Source organism: Danio aesculapii, chromosome 24, assembly GCF_903798145.1.
Source record: "Danio aesculapii chromosome 24, fDanAes4.1, whole genome shotgun sequence".
Taxonomy (NCBI): domain Eukaryota; kingdom Metazoa; phylum Chordata; class Actinopteri; order Cypriniformes; family Danionidae; genus Danio; species Danio aesculapii.
In genome coordinates this window covers 31375148-31391354 of record NC_079458.1, presented here as the reverse complement: position 1 = coordinate 31391354, position 16207 = coordinate 31375148, and the positions used below count along the sequence as shown (strand labels likewise).

At 34.2% G+C, this 16207-nt stretch overlaps 1 protein-coding gene across 1 annotated transcript; it reads right to left on the bottom strand.

Annotated features, from left to right (window-relative positions):
- Positions 1–3303: 3303 nt before the first annotated feature.
- On the bottom strand, positions 3304–14294 carry pi15a (peptidase inhibitor 15a). The gene is made up of 6 exons (XM_056450895.1): positions 14182–14294; positions 12155–12485; positions 10688–10806; positions 10408–10540; positions 8906–9021; positions 3304–5792 (listed from the first exon to the last, which is right to left on the bottom strand). The coding sequence occupies exons 2-6, from the start codon at positions 12431–12433 to the stop codon at positions 5657–5659; spliced, it is 783 nt and encodes a 260-aa protein (XP_056306870.1). The 5' UTR covers positions 12434–12485; positions 14182–14294; the 3' UTR covers positions 3304–5656.
- Positions 14295–16207: the final 1913 nt, after the last annotated feature.

The following is a 16207-nucleotide window of genomic DNA, read 5'->3' as shown; positions in this document are numbered from 1 at the left end:
TTCTTATAATGTTTCTGACCTCAAACTGTTGAAAGTTACTTTCTGCTTTCCAATGAGGCTTAAAATAATACATTTAAATAAAACTTATATCATAAAAAGGAGATTTGTATATAAAAAAGCAATGTACAGCTCGTTTTAGATAAATAAAATGTTACTGAAATACAGTTACAATTTAGATATATGAAAGCATAACAATAATCACCAAAACTGCACAAATTTACATTATGCTTATTGAATCCAGCACCATAACTTGTTTAGCATGTTTGAAAAAAATAAAAAGATATCTACAAAGACATTAACACAATAAAAAATGCAGTCTATGACATCATTACTTTAAAACAAAATACAATTTTACATAACTGACTGGCAGAAAATACCATTTCTATACATGATATCATGTTGAATTTATAGTGAAAAATCTAAACTGCCCTTTATAACCTCTCCTCCATTTCTAGATTATTGCAGAGTAGTGCCTGGTAGACTTCCTAAGTGCTTGTGGGAAACATGAGTGAAATCCACACAATGCAATACAATGCAATAGTGTGCCGCTATTCTTCATGTGTTACTAAAGATGTCTTGCTGGTGCTGAATTCACAATAAACATGTACAAATGATTAAACAAAAACAAGAAGAAAGCAAACACCAATAAATGACAACCTTCAAACTAAAAGTACATAAAAACACACATTTTAAGGTGCACTTACACATCAAACATGTTTCCATGTTAATCCTCCTCAAGACTTCATGAGGGTACAGCATGATTAGCCATTGCAGTAAATGCTCTTTCTGGGGTTGCAAAATGCAGAGGTTGATCAACATTCCACAATGTTTAAGCCCCTGGCACACATTTGTAGGCTTAACGCATGTGGAAAGCTTCCAAAAAAGAAAAGACCCAAAAACAGAACACTATTAAAAATGCCAGTGAGTGTTTTCAAACCTGTCAAGTACTGTTGAGTGTCATACAGTTCAATAAGAGCTAGCTTAACTTCTTATCTGAAGCACCAAGAGTCAGCATGCAGGGTTAATGTTGACATCACACAAAACTGCTTTACCTAAAGTCACTTGATCACACTAATTCAAAGACATAGTTCACCCTAATATTTAAAGTCTGTCATAATTTACATCATTATTAAAATGTGCGTTTACATGCATGCTCTGAAGCCGATTATCCATGCCAACACTGCACGTGGTCATGTAAACGTGTTAACCCATCGGATTAAGGTCATAAACCGCTTTAGTGTGGGTTATTATTGACTAATAGAACTAACATAACAAATTGAAAAACTATGATTAATATATGCTAGGGGTGACACGGTGGCTCAGTGGTTAGCACTGTCGCCTCACAGCAAGATGGTTGCTGTTTCGAGGCCCAGCTGAGCCAGTTGGCATTTCTGTGTGGAGTTGGCTTGTTCTCCCAGTGTTCACGTGGGTTTCTTCCGGGTGCTCCGGTTTCCCCCACAATCCAAAGACATGCACCATAAGGGAATTGAATAAACTAAATTGGCCATAGTGTGTTTGAAAGAGTGTGTAGGGGTTTTCCAGTACTGGGTTGCAGCTGCAAGGGCATGCACTGCATAAAACATGCTTGAATAGTTGTTGGTTCATTCCACTGTGGCGACTTCTAAAATAGAGACTAAGCTGAAGGAAAATGAATCAATAATTTATGCCAAGTATTCAGTTTTGGACAGTTTTACTATTGGGTAATAAACCAATTTATTTATAGAATCTTGTACACCGTTTACTTGCATTTTCATGTTATTTCAATGCTTTTTTCTTTTTTTTTTATTATTATTTTGGTGTGCAAATAAACATGCACATTGATAATTAAACAAGGGAGAGTTTCCGAAAACCATCGTTAGCCAACTAAGGTCGCAAGATTCACAAGGTTCCAACGTTACAAACATGGTTTGTTGATTTGGCATTTCCCAAATCCATCATTCCAACGAAAATTCGTAAACTGCATCGCAAACTTGTATGCTTGCAACTACATCTCTGGAGCTGTAGTTAGAAATATAGTTCCTGGCTGTGTTCTATTCCCAGTTATATCCCCCCTATACCCTATTCATTTAGAAAATTCTAACATTTAAACTTGGAATTATTATTTTTTTAAAAAGGGCATTAAAGTCATCTCTCTTAGGTGTAATTTGCTTTCAAAATATTTTTATAGTTCAGTTTTAGCGATCTTCATGTTTACAATTGCGTTCCCTTCGCAGTGCACTTTAAAAACATTGACTACGTTTACATGAACATTAGTAATCAAATTATTTGCTTTAATTTAATTAAGAGAATAATAAGACTAAGGGGTTTACATGAGTTGCTTTTTGAGTGTTACTTTCATGATCCTGTTTTACATGTTATAGCACATAATTCGATTAACGTCATTGCGTCACCACGCTATCCGCATTTCCTCCGGAGTTTCATGTAATATGTAGTTTCATTTTTAATTTGTTGACTTTAACTGCAGTTTGGCACTTTCACTTTCATTCACGGACATTTCATGCACGTCCTCTGTGACAAACGACATATTGGATGCAACTATGAATTGCTGAAAGAGTTCCGCATGCTGAATGAACTCTGCATTTCAAGATGCAGGTGTCTGGTCTGCACTGACTGGGTAGGTGCAAAGAGTCAAACAGCCGCGCAGGCGCGTGCGTGCGTGTGGACTATCCTGTCACAAAATGCTGCTAAAAGTCCTACATGACAGTAAAAATTTGATTAATAATTCGGCGTTTACATGTCTGTAATGCACTTCAATAATGCGACTAAAATCAGCATACTCCACCCGTCTTAATTCGATTTCTCTTTAGTTCGATTATGACCTTAATCTGATTAATCTAAAAAAAAAAAATGTAAAAAAAAAATAATTCAAAAAAATCGTTGTTTACATGGTTAACTCTTAGAGTATTGTCTTAATCGCATTAAAATTTAATTATCGGTGTCCATGTAAACGTAGTCACTGATGTCATTTTGAACACAGCCGTGGCTCATGACGAAAGCTATAGGTGACCTTATTATTTAAAAGCGGAATTTACGTTACATCTCCAAAGCTTGGGAAAACAAAAAGCATACTTTAATGCTTTTAATTTATAGTAGGTTATTTATAAGGTATCTGTACCATATATGACATGGGCCTATTGGTTAGAACATTTCTGTAGTGGTTTCCATGTATCAAATTGTAAAAGTAGACTTTTCCAAAAATAATCATCATCATCATCATCATTAATATTATTATTAAAGTAGGATTTTTTTTTTCATTTCCTAATAAAAAATAAATTTCATTTCTTAATAAATAGCCTCATTATTTATTTTATTATATGATTTATATATGATATTAGAATAGGTGTTAGCTTTTGTGAGTGGTTTTATGTTTTAGAATAGAATATGTAATGGGCTCAATAATATTTGTAAAGGAATACACAGGCTCTATATGTGCCATTTACATATATTTCAATTAATATGGAAAACGAGTGCATGTTTTTACCAAAATTAATATTGGATTTTTTTAAAAATAAATATAAAATACAACATATTATGCACAAAGAAGTTATGGAGTTCTTCTCCAAGTTGTTATTCCACTCCGTTTACAATGCAATGGAACTCAACGGGAACCAGAACACTTCAAAATAAATTAATCCATGTTCTGCAGAACATGACGATTAGTAACGACAAAATAAGCAATTATGAATGTTTCCCTGAATGATAACAGCTGAAAAAATATTAAACTCCATTCGAATTATGTGCATTAACTTGATGTAGGGTGTGTGGGCATTCGTAAATGAAAAATAGGCATAGGGATGTAAGATTCAATCGTTTCTTTTTGTGATGCTTCACAACAAAAAGTCTACACTCACCGGTCACTTTATTAGGTATGCCTGTCCAACTGCTCGTTAACGCAAATTTCAATCACATGGCATTAACTTAATGCATTTAGTCATGTAGACATAGTCAAGATGATCTGCTGCAGTTCAAACTGAACATCAGAATGGAGATGAAAGGTCATTGAAGCGACTTTGAATGTGGCATGGTTTTTTGTGTCAGACGGGCTGGTCTGAGTATTTCAGAAACTGCTGATCTACTGGGATTCACACACAACCATCTCTAGGGTTTACAGAGAATGGTCGGAAAAATAAAAATAAACAGTGAGCTGCAGTTCTGTGGGCGCAAATACCTTGTTGATGCCAGTTGTTAGAGGAGAATGGCCAGACTGGTTTCAGCTGATAGAAACGCAACAGTAACTCATATAACCACTCGTTACAACAGAGGTATGCAGAAGAGCATCTCTAAACGCACAACACGTCAAAACTGGCAGCGGCAAAAGACCACACCGGATGCCTCTCCTGCCATCAAAGAACAGAAAGCGGAGGCTACAATTCGCACAGGCTCATCAAAATTGGACAGTAAAAGATTGGAAATACGTTGCCTGGTCTGATGAGTCTCGATTTCTGCTGCGACATTCAGATGGTAGGGTCAGAATTTAGCGTCAACAACATGAAATCATGAATCCATCCTGCCTTGCATCAATGATTCTGGGTTCTGGTGGTGGTGTAATGGTGTGCTGGATCTTTTCCTAGCACACTTTGGGCCCATTAGTACCAACTGAGTATTGTGTCAATGCCACAGCCTGAGCCGTTCTGAAGGCAAAAGAGGGTCCAACCCAGTACTAGTAATGTGTACCTAATAAAGTGGCCAGTGAGTGTAGGTTGTTGTTAGAAGGGCTATAGTGAATATTTTTTTTAATTAACCAATAAAATGTGTTTTATTAACATTTACACCTACATAACCCTATACCTACCCATCACAGTAATGTAAAAATAGCAGTTATTGTTGTACAGTGTTGCAAAAATTATGCTACATTGATGGGTTCATGCCCAGTAGGCACAGATTTTTATCTAGATCATGTAATCTGAGGTTTGTCCTCCACAGATGAAAAAACCCAGTCAGGTCAATGACAATAGCAATGGGGCGGATGGGTGCATTTAACTGACTTCCATTAATAGAAATATGAATGCAGAAGACTATAAGCTGAAGCATGCCCATTGAATTTTGCAGTGCTCAAAAGTTCAATGTGAACTCGCATTTCCAAATTCATACAATGTGAAGATGTGACCATTAGAAGATCGCGATGACCACTTAGTAGAATTTAAAAGATGCCAACTTTAAATGTGCAGAATTATAGCATTGCATAATGGCAAAATGCAGCTTTTAGGTATGTGTTAAATTATGTTTTTTTTTTTAAATGAGGCGATGATACAATACTGTACTTTCACATACTCCAAATTAGTGTGACCGTGACTAAAGGCTAGCCTGGGACTACAGAAAAGTTGCAATGTTAGACTTGCTAACAAGTAGACGAAGTACAATTACAGCTAATCACTACAAGCACCAATCATCTTGACAGATCACAGTAAAGTCCCTCTTAGGAAATGAAAACTATTTCCATTAAATGGGTCCATACACAAAACAATACATTTATCAATACATGGTATAAACAATAAAAAAATAAGTTATGTACAGATCATTTAAAAAAAAAGCAGCCTTGCAAAACCCTTGGCCCTATATGGCCCATATACATAAAAACAGGGTGATGCAGGAATGTTGTGCAAATTCCCACTAGGGACAGTGTCTCTGTGATGGGGCATGTGCATTCTGTCTGTGTTTATTTGAACCAGTGCAGGTAATTTGAGTTCACAGCAGGAAAGCACATGTTGTTACTGCACGATCCTCCATAGCTTGGAGGACACATGGAACAAGGAACACCTACTTTATATGGGGCTTCACCAATCCAGTTCCCCCTGTAAACATAAACAGCAACAGCACAGTTAATGACACAGGAATAATGTTTTCGAACATACTAGTAACCAGGCCGGTCCCCGGGAACTTTTTCTCCTAGACTTGGTTGAATTTGCACCATTACTATAGGAACTATTAATGATCCTGTTGGCTAGATTGTCACTACAAATAACTAAAAAATTGATTTAGAGATGGAGGACACAGTGATCGAAGTTGTTTTCATTGTGTCATGTGTATTATGATAACAGAGAAGGTAGAGATACAAAGTTATTTGATTGATGAAGCAATGAGGAGAACTACATCATCTTTGACAACTTTTTCTCGAGTTTTCCCTAGATTAGGTCCTAATACCAAAATTGTTCAAGCACTTATGCAAATAGTTACAGGAACTATGAAAAAGTTCCTCTTGTGCAAAAGCCCCTAAAGTACCACAGATACACATGTATAAATTAGTGGCTACTAAAAATAGTTCTCAACCATGTTCCTGGGTTCCTATTGTGCAGGGTTAGAAACTACTCTGAACTAGGAGCTAATTTTGTCCCCCAACCCCCCACCCCCCACATGAGTTCCTGCAAGTACAATTGTATCTAGTTTTATATGGTGGGGAACAGTTCCAGTAACCGTGTAAAAATTCCTCCTGTGTGAAAGCCCCTAATATACCAAGCATACATATTTAGAGATTAGTTCCTACTGCAAATATGCTGTAGAAGATATATTGGCCTGTCATGGTGTGCAAGATTTTTTGGCCACAGAAATTAGCAATTACATTGTCAATTTAAGGTATGCCTCAGATTACATAATGATAATATTAGTATGATATTCCAAATATACATTTTAAAGTGGAAAAGGATGGTTCTTTTGTTATTAGTTAGTCTGTGTTAACATAACTCCACGATTTGAATAAAAAAAAAAAAACATTTAGATAATTATAAGACTAAATCAGAAGATTTAACGTCATATAAACACAAATTTAAAATAAAAAAAAAAAAAAACTGAAAAAAAAAAATATCTTTAGTTTTTTCCACAGCAGCTATCTACAGGCATGTGATCAGTCAAGGACAAAAAAGAAGACGATGTATATATATTTTTTATGTGTGCGTTTTTAAATAATAAATAATGATACTAAAAAAAATTTATATTTATATATATATATATATAAATAAATAAATAAATATATATATATTATATATATATTTATTTATATATATATATATATTTATTTATATTATATATATATTTATTTATATATATATATATTTATTTATATATATATATATATATATATATATATATATATATATATATATATATATATATATATATATATATATATATATATATATATATATATATATATATATATATATATATATATATATATATATTTATTTATTTATATATATATATATATATATATATATATATATATATATATATATATATATATATATATATATATATATATATATATATATATGTATATATATATATATATATATATATATATATATATATATATATATATATATATATATATATATATATATATATGTTATTGGTCACACAATTTAGGTTTCATTTTTTTGTTTTATCAGTTTAAATGTTTAGCAGTTTGATCGTCACCTAAATAATGTTTAATAGGTTTATAATTGTACCTCAATGTCGGGACATATACACACAGCACCACTAGATGGCACCACTAACTTTGTTAGCGCTCTTGTGCCAAAGAATATAATTTTTCCTGTATTTTAGTAGACTCTTTATTCCAACGTGATAAACTACTAATTAATTATAAAATATATTTTAAAAAAAATTGTTATATTATCTAAACTTATGAAACGTTCAGGTATTAAATTTCAGGTGCTAGGCTGTAACACTGAATAAATGAAGACATAAGGACAGATGACTTGCAGAGAATAATAACAAATGTGCGTCCTGGTTTTATTTATAATGCACCGTGGTCATGACACACAAATGTGAAAGCGAAAAAGTGCACAGCCCAGTGCGCATTCAAAGCGATTTTATATTCCTGCATATTGTCAGCTGCTTCATCATTCGCGCACATTATAGGACTACACAATAGAATTACATTATATACACAGTAGCCTAATAGGTCATCCCTGAATGACGTCCAGAATAAAGTTATAACTGCTCCTTGTGCACAATGATGAACAATGATGCCACAAACCATAACTCAGTCATCTGCTTTTGTTGATGATGATGAACCTCACTGAGACGCCCCCCCAACCTCAAATAATAAATAAATAAATAAATAAATAAATAAATAAATAATCGAATTTACATAAATTACAGGGGTCGCCCCATTGAGCTCGAAAAATAAAATACGGAATCCCATACCTGTATCTAGTTGTTTTATTAGAAATGTCAAGTCATTTTAATTTAAAAAATGTTTGTTTTCCAGTAGATGGCAGCATATAGCACCATAAAGGGGTTAAATGCTGGTTATAGCAAGTTTTGCCAATTAGGTGTTTTACTATTTTGTGCTGTCATTGAAGCTTTCTCCTCACCTATTATGCACATCATGTCAAGTAAATTTGTCTGAACTCAGTAAACAATCTATTGCATTAGCAAATATTACCAAGGTCATGTTCATATAATCACATGCTTAAATGATTTAGTAATTATTGTGAAAGTCCTAAAGATATTTTAAACTGTACTGACCTTTGACCTCAAGCATTACTTCTCATCTTCCATGCTTTAAATCACTGCTTTAACTAGTTCTCAGCTAGCAAGTCTAGCCTTTACTACAGTTCAAAAATAACATGCTCCACTACAGGAACCCAAGACTTTTTCTTAAGTGCACTGACTTACAAGAGTAAAAATGGAGGTCAGAAGTCAGTCACAAGTCACCAGCCACACAAAGATTATGGTTCTTTGATTCTGGAATTAGAGGCAGAATTCTGCTAAAATTCCACATGGAGCAGGAATGCAAAAGGTCGTCTAGGTCTTTGAACCAGAAGGACCTGTGGATGTCCACGTCAAAATGTTTTTAACAGGGAAGTGTCAGATTGCTAGCTTAGCCTACTGTAATTATGGGACTGAAGAGGTTCACTGTGGAGTTTAGCTGAGAAAAAAAACTAAAAGTAATACTTACTTTGGAGAATAGTTGCACACCAGGTATGTTGCCCTCTTCCATACGGAGCCCCAAACATTCATATTATGGCAAGTATTAATGGCACATCCTACTTTATTTGAGGTTGCCCACACCATCTGTTAAAAACATAAACCACTAGTAAGAAATAATATACACCAGCATTCAAAACCTTGGGACTGGCTAGATGTTTTTGAAAGAAGTCTCAAAATGCTGAATGTATAATATAATTGTGAAATATTCTTACTATGTTGTAAGGATTCATTACTTCAATTAGCAGTGTTTAAACGTTTTTTTGGGGACACTGTAATCATAGGACAACCAATTTAAGTGCTATATGGAACCTATAAAAAACATGTAATGTTTCTCCAACAGTTATTTGGTGAGGTTAAGGTGCTATATAGCATTTAAAGCACATATAGAATGCTAATTACCACCCCAAAGAACCGCTGGAGAACAATTACAGGTACTTTATAAGTTCTACGTAGCAATTAAAGTGGTTTAATTTAGCACCGTGTGCAAAAACCATCTTGAGGGCACACCATTTGCAACTAGAAATGGAAACTTGAAGATTTTGGAAGTTCATTTACATAATCCAGCAGCTAGCTTCCTGCAACTCTCACATGGTTGCCCACTGGAGCTAAGCAGAGCTGCACGCAGTCAGTACCTGGATGGGAGACCACATGGCAAAGCTAGGTTGCTGCTGGAAGTGGTGTTAGTGAGGCCAGCAGGGGGCACTCAACCTGTGGTCTGTGTGGGTCCTAATGCCCCAGTATAGTGAAGGGGACTCTATACTGCTCAGTGTGTGCTGCCTTTCGGATGAGACGTTAAACAAATTTGCCCACTGGTCTCTGTCCATCGTGACCTCCTAACCATCCCCATATCATAATTGGCTTCATCACTCTGTCTCCTCCAATCAGTTGGTGTGTGGTGTGCATTCTGGCGCAATATAGCTGCCGTTGCATCATCATGGTGGATGAGGAGATTCCCCTAATGTATAAAACGCTTTAAGTGTCTAGAAAAACGCTTTTTAAATGTAAGGAAATATTATTATTATTATTATTATTATTATTATTATGATAACTTTTAAAAACTGGCTTTAAAGTCCAATTGTTTTAAAATTGTTTTGGTCTGAATATGTGGTTTATGAAAACTGACATGGGTGACTAGTGTTTCTTTACAAAGTGGCGTCATAGATGCATAATACAGGGTTTATAGTCATTTTTGAAGATCTATGTGAATGAGAATTGTGCTGATGACATTATAATCTGTTCATATTGTTTTTCACAAACAAAACACTATAAACCTTTTGGTGTTTAGTACACTGTTATTATGTAGTTAGTGTACCTTTATATGCTGATTTTTGAGATCGAGTAGCATTTCTTATTATCCTCAATGTTATCTTTTATTCTGTTAAGAATCTGTAACCTTCAATAATTTTAATGTATCTTTACTAAATAAACATAATAATTATTTTATCTTTTTAAAAATCACAATCAACTCACTTGTGTATAATGAGTGCACATTGGCCCATAGCACTTAAGGGGACATCTGGGATTGCAGTCTCGAGGATATGGAAACGAATAGTCCTTCACTTCATCATGCCAGGGCTTCACAAGCTGCAAAATGGATCTATACCTGTAAATAATCCCCAAAAATAGCACTGAATCTTATTATGGTGTAATAAAACACCATTTCACCAGTAACACCAGTACAACATTTGGTAGAGTACAACTATAAGAATCATCAATGATCAAAAATGGGAATGAGGGTGAGGATGGATACCTTCCTGTTCGGACTGAAAGGTTCTGACCCAGAAATCTAAGAAGACTGCGAGGACCATGTTCCCAAATACAAGTGGATGCCCACTGCTCAGCCGTCTTTGCAAGAGTATCATCCCAGACCTGAGACATCAATTATATTTTCATCGGTCTATAAACATACTTTTTATAACTGCATAATAACAGTGTATTCTATTGGAAGTAGAATCGCCCCAAAAATATAGTGACAGTTAAACTTTCAAAAAAAGTTTCAAACCCATTGACTTCCATAGTATTTTCTTGGAATCTACTATGGAAGTCAGTGGCAACTAGTTTCTAACATTCTTCAAAATTGTTTATTTTGTGTTTAAGAAACATTCCACTTTTTTTTTGGGAAGTAGGCTCATTTTACAATTCATCTTAATTTATATAGCGCTTTTACAAAGTAGATTGTGTCAAAGCAGCTTAACATAGAAGTTCTAGTAAACTGAAACCCAGTCCAGTTTTCAGAGTTCAAAATCAGTTTAAGTTCAGTTTTGTCCAGTTTTCAGAGTTGAAGTTCAATTTAGTTCAGTTCTAGTCTTATATTTTTAACCTTTAGCTTAGCATAAATCACTGAATTGGATTAGACCATTCGCATGTTTTTATAATTTGATTATTTAATTTCCCCATTGAAATACATTTCTAATCTTAATCAAAACTATTTTTGAACATTTTTAAGCAAGATGCTAATGGTCTAATCTGATTCAATTTATGCTAAGCTAAAAGCGTTCCTACCAGACCTGAAGATTTGCTGAATGGATTAAAAAAAGAAAGATACTTTGATACTCTAGCTGACTTGTAAACTGAGCCAGTATTTCCTTTAAACAGAAAAAAACTTTGTAACCAGATGGTGAGTAAATGTTATGCTTTTTAATTTTGGGTGGACTTTCTGCTTTAACAAATATTTTGTCTGATTCCCAAGAGGGTCAAGTCATAAACCATGGATATGCACTGAAAAAAAAATGTGCCACTGTAGACATGGCAAACATGGAAAAATCAGAAACTAAGAACAAAAAATGTAGCATTTGGAGCTATTGAAACATATCTGATACTGTATTTCTCATGACTGTGCACATTTGGATGCATTTCAGAGCTGTAGTTTTAGCACAATGATCTATACTGGAGAGGATCTACTCTGGTGGTCCGAGCCAATTAAATCTGCTCAACAGCTGCTGGTGCCAAATGGACACGGAGAAGCTTGTCATTCCTGCATCCTGTGATGAGTGCAGTTACATGTGCAGCGTTCACGTGTCCAACTAAAACAGCAGCAAAATGCGCTTTCCAGGCAAAATGCCAAGTAATTATACAATTAAATAAATAAAACAAGTGAACCCAGTGAACTGCAGAGAGGGTGTAGAGCAAAAGTTCAAACGTGCAGAATGTTTTACATGCTTCCTGATTGTGTGATAGGCTAATTGGTTAAGGACAAAAAGTAATTAAAGTAACTTACCATATATTCCATGTTTGAGGCTGGGGGGAAAACTTTCCCTCTAACTTTATTATGGTAATCAAGGATAGCAAGCATATCGTTCTGTGAAATATAACGTTTCCGTCTGGTTTTAGGAATTTTTGCAGCCTCTGTGAGATATTTTGGGGGTGCAGAGCCAATATCAGTCAAATTGGTCGCTGGCAGGGATGAGGAGGCTGTGGGACTGAAGGCTGCCAGTGCACTTGCTCCACAGGATATACACAAGAGAAGAATGTCAATAGCCAAGCGGTTTTCATTCATGATTGATGGTTGAGATGTGGTAAGAGGTTTCTATTCTTTTTGCAGAATCTGCCTGTGAAACAGAAATGACTCCTATTTATTAAAGAATTCAATAAATCCCATTCCTGTCACAGCCTCATTGGACCACATAGTGTACCACACTGAAAACATTTTCATAATAAACACATCTTTGCTGCCAATTTGTCAGTTTATTTTGAATTCTCAGAAATCATACATCGTTTAATTTATTCATATTGGTTGTAAAAGTGCAATGAACTTCAATTAATGTAGATTGCAACTTTTACAGCACATCCATGTTACTTTAATATAAGTCAGAATGAAAAACTCTCATGTCACCAGTGTCATGCAATAAGTTTGGAAATATGAAGCATTTGTGAAGTTTAAAAAAGAAATGCTCATCAATGCTGCATTTGTTTATTTAAAAAAAATAAATTAAATAAGTAATATTGTGAAATACATTTCCAATTTACAGTTGTTATATTATATGTGAATATTTATGTTTTCATTAAATTTTTTTCCGGTAATTTCAAAGCCATCTTGAGTCTTCATTGTCACATTAGCTTTCAGAAATCTTTTTAACTGCCCCACCAAGTAAAAAATAATGGATTGCCTTTCTTAACTCCTAATGTCACTAGTTAACATACTCAATTAATTTTTTTCAACACATCCCATAAATTCTAAAATATCAGCCTATACCAAATGGTTAATATTGGTTTGTCGGTTAATGGGAAAAGTACTGCAATTAATACATATACTATGGGAAAATCTGAAAATAAGCGTAAAACCAATTTATTTTTAAAAAATAATCCTAATTAAAAAAAAAAATTAAATACTAAATTATCTTTAGTTTTTGAAGTATGCCATAAAATATTTCAGATTCTTATTTAACACGTTTTCTTGTGTTTTTTTTTTTTTTTTTTTACAATAAAACCAAAATCAAATGTAGTTGTGCAACAGGATTATGTTTGCTTGATTTTCTTTTCTTTGTAAACCAACAATGCTGTGTGTGTAAACCATTATTTAAAACAGTCATTCTTTAAATGACTTTAACAGTCATTAATTAAAACAGTCAAAATATGGTCAACCATTTTGTTGAGCAGTCAGTTAAATGGTATGATGCTCAAAAATAAGTTATTATTTTACATTTATATTACTTTTTATTATCAAAGTAAAAAGAAAAGAGCTGCTTTTTGTGGAAACCGTGAAAAAAAATCATAAAAAAATGACACTTATGATTAAAAAAAAATAAAAACATCGGTGAGTAGAACACTTATAATAAATCACAACAGATCAGCAAATCAGAATATTATCATGATTTCTGAATGAACAAGTGACTTTAACATGTCAGCAAAAGTAACTATTCAAACAGTATAATTTTAAAAGCATTTTTAAAATAGTAATAATTAATTCATTAGCAAACCAAAATACACACATGCATATAACCATAATAAAGTAAATAAATAGAAAACAACAATATAACACTAACAATTATAAACAAACTGCATACGCAGGTGACTGAAATATTATAAAGCTGATTATAATGACTAATTTTACATAAATATAAAAATGTTTCATAATTTCAATGACATTAAAAGAAATAAAGACGCTTTTCCTTCAGATAAATATAACTCCACAATAATAAATTCCACAATCTATCCCATACTGAGCATGCGCACATCAGCCTACGCTCTGCACAACCGTTAACCAAACTAATGAAATAAAAGTTTAAAGCACACAGTTACTCCTACCTTCTCAGAGATGCTAGAGCTGCCTGTGGATATAAACACGTCTCCTCTTAGCCCGAGACTGTCCAGCAGTGCCTGTGCTTTGATTCTCCGTGAACTCGAGGATTCTTTCTCTCTCTTTCTCTCCCCGCTGAGAAGCGCCGCTGCGGGTTTATATACCGCTGAGGTGCCGCTTCAGGAAGTGTTCCGGCTTTGAAGGTGCGCGGGGTTCCGCCCCATCCGTCACCTGAAGCGTGACATCATCTGTGACGTAACACCGCGTTTTCTTTTATCGTTTTCCTGGCACAACCGAGCAGGCTTAATCAAAACATCTGCTTTTAGTTTTCACAGCTGGCGCGAGTAGAAAAGAAAACATAAGATAAGCAAGTGAATAATCCTGTGACCCCAAAACGCAGCTTAGTCCAATAAAGATGCTCCAAATTAACAAATAGATGAGTATTATTAAACCGGGGAGTGTTGTAACTATTTTTTAAAAGTCTGTATCTGTTTTTAGTGCCAAATGTCTCAAATGTTAATATAATAGCTCCATATTTATTTACATCAGGTCAAAGTAAGTTAGAAATAAATGGGTTTACAACACCATTTGAAATCACAATATCTTGAATATGTAGGCCTACGCTGAAAAGTAAAAAATTAATTGGATTTACTCTTTTTTTTTTTTTAAGGTAAGTGGTTATAAACCATTTATATGGGCTGAATTAAAACAAACAAATTAAATGTAGTTAGTAAACTTAATTTGTTTGTTAAAATTCAGCTTAGGCTATATAAATCCAGTCTTTCATTCATTTTCCTTCCGCTTAGTCCCTTTATTAATCGGGTTTAATCACCAACTTTTCCAGCACATGTTTTACACAGCGCATGCTCTTCTAGCTGCAACCCAGTACTGGGAAACATCCATTCACACACATCACATACACTACAGACAATTTAATTTACTCAATTCACCTATACCGCATGTGTTTGGATTGTGGGGGAAACCAGAACACCTGGAGGAAACCCACACGAACACGAGGAGAACATGCAAACTCCACACAGAAATGCCAGCTGGCCCAGCCGGGACTTGAACCAGCAACCTTCTTGCTGTGAGATGACATTGCTAACCACTGAGCCACTGTGCCGCCTGGCTATATAAGTTGTTTGAAATAGTTTACAATGAACCATTTTTTTTCATTGTACTTGATTTGAAGAAATCTTCACTTCACAACACTAAAGAAGTTAATTCTGTATAGCAGGTCATTCGAATGTGATTTGAATTAGCTGTCATTGCTTGCATTTTGAATTAATATTTTTCACACCTTTTTTATTTTCTTGTAGTAGCCTAGACATTTTTGCACGCAATCTCAGGGCATTTTCAAGCTCAAATTATGCTACAGTTTTGGGGTTGAATGAAAAACAAAAAATTCCATAAATCAAACAACAATGTGTATTATAGAGGCAGCTCACACAATGGGTCCAAATAAGGTCTTTTAATCTGATGACATGGGCAATAACTGGATAACATAGAGGATATTTGCAATATTAAATTTATAAGGATTTCATCAGGGTCCTGTGTCATCAACACAGAGTGTTCAGTACAACACCAAACATTAACAAGAAAACAAAAAACATTTTTGTCTGAAATAAACTGCAGTCCTAGTTTAAAGCAGTGTTGGGGAAAGTTACTTTTGAAAGTAATGCATTACAATATTGAGCTACTCCCTAAACAAGTAACTAGTTGCGTTAATTAGTTACTTTTTCTGGAAAGTAATGCGTTACTCTACGTTACTTTTGAGTAACTTTTGCGTTATTTTTTCTTACCTGGCTGAAGCTTGATCTCTTTCAGAACTTATTTTTTCTTCTTCTTCCTTTTTTCAATATAAAAGCTCTGCAATTAAAAACCTACACCTTCATCTTCCTTTAAAAGAAAACATATCGCTCTGCTATCTTAATTTCCATCAGTTCCTGGGGGAAGCAAATTCTCTCACTAAATGCGTTATTCAACGTGACTAAGTTAATTTTATTTCAACAATTAATTTTTTTTAAAAGCAAA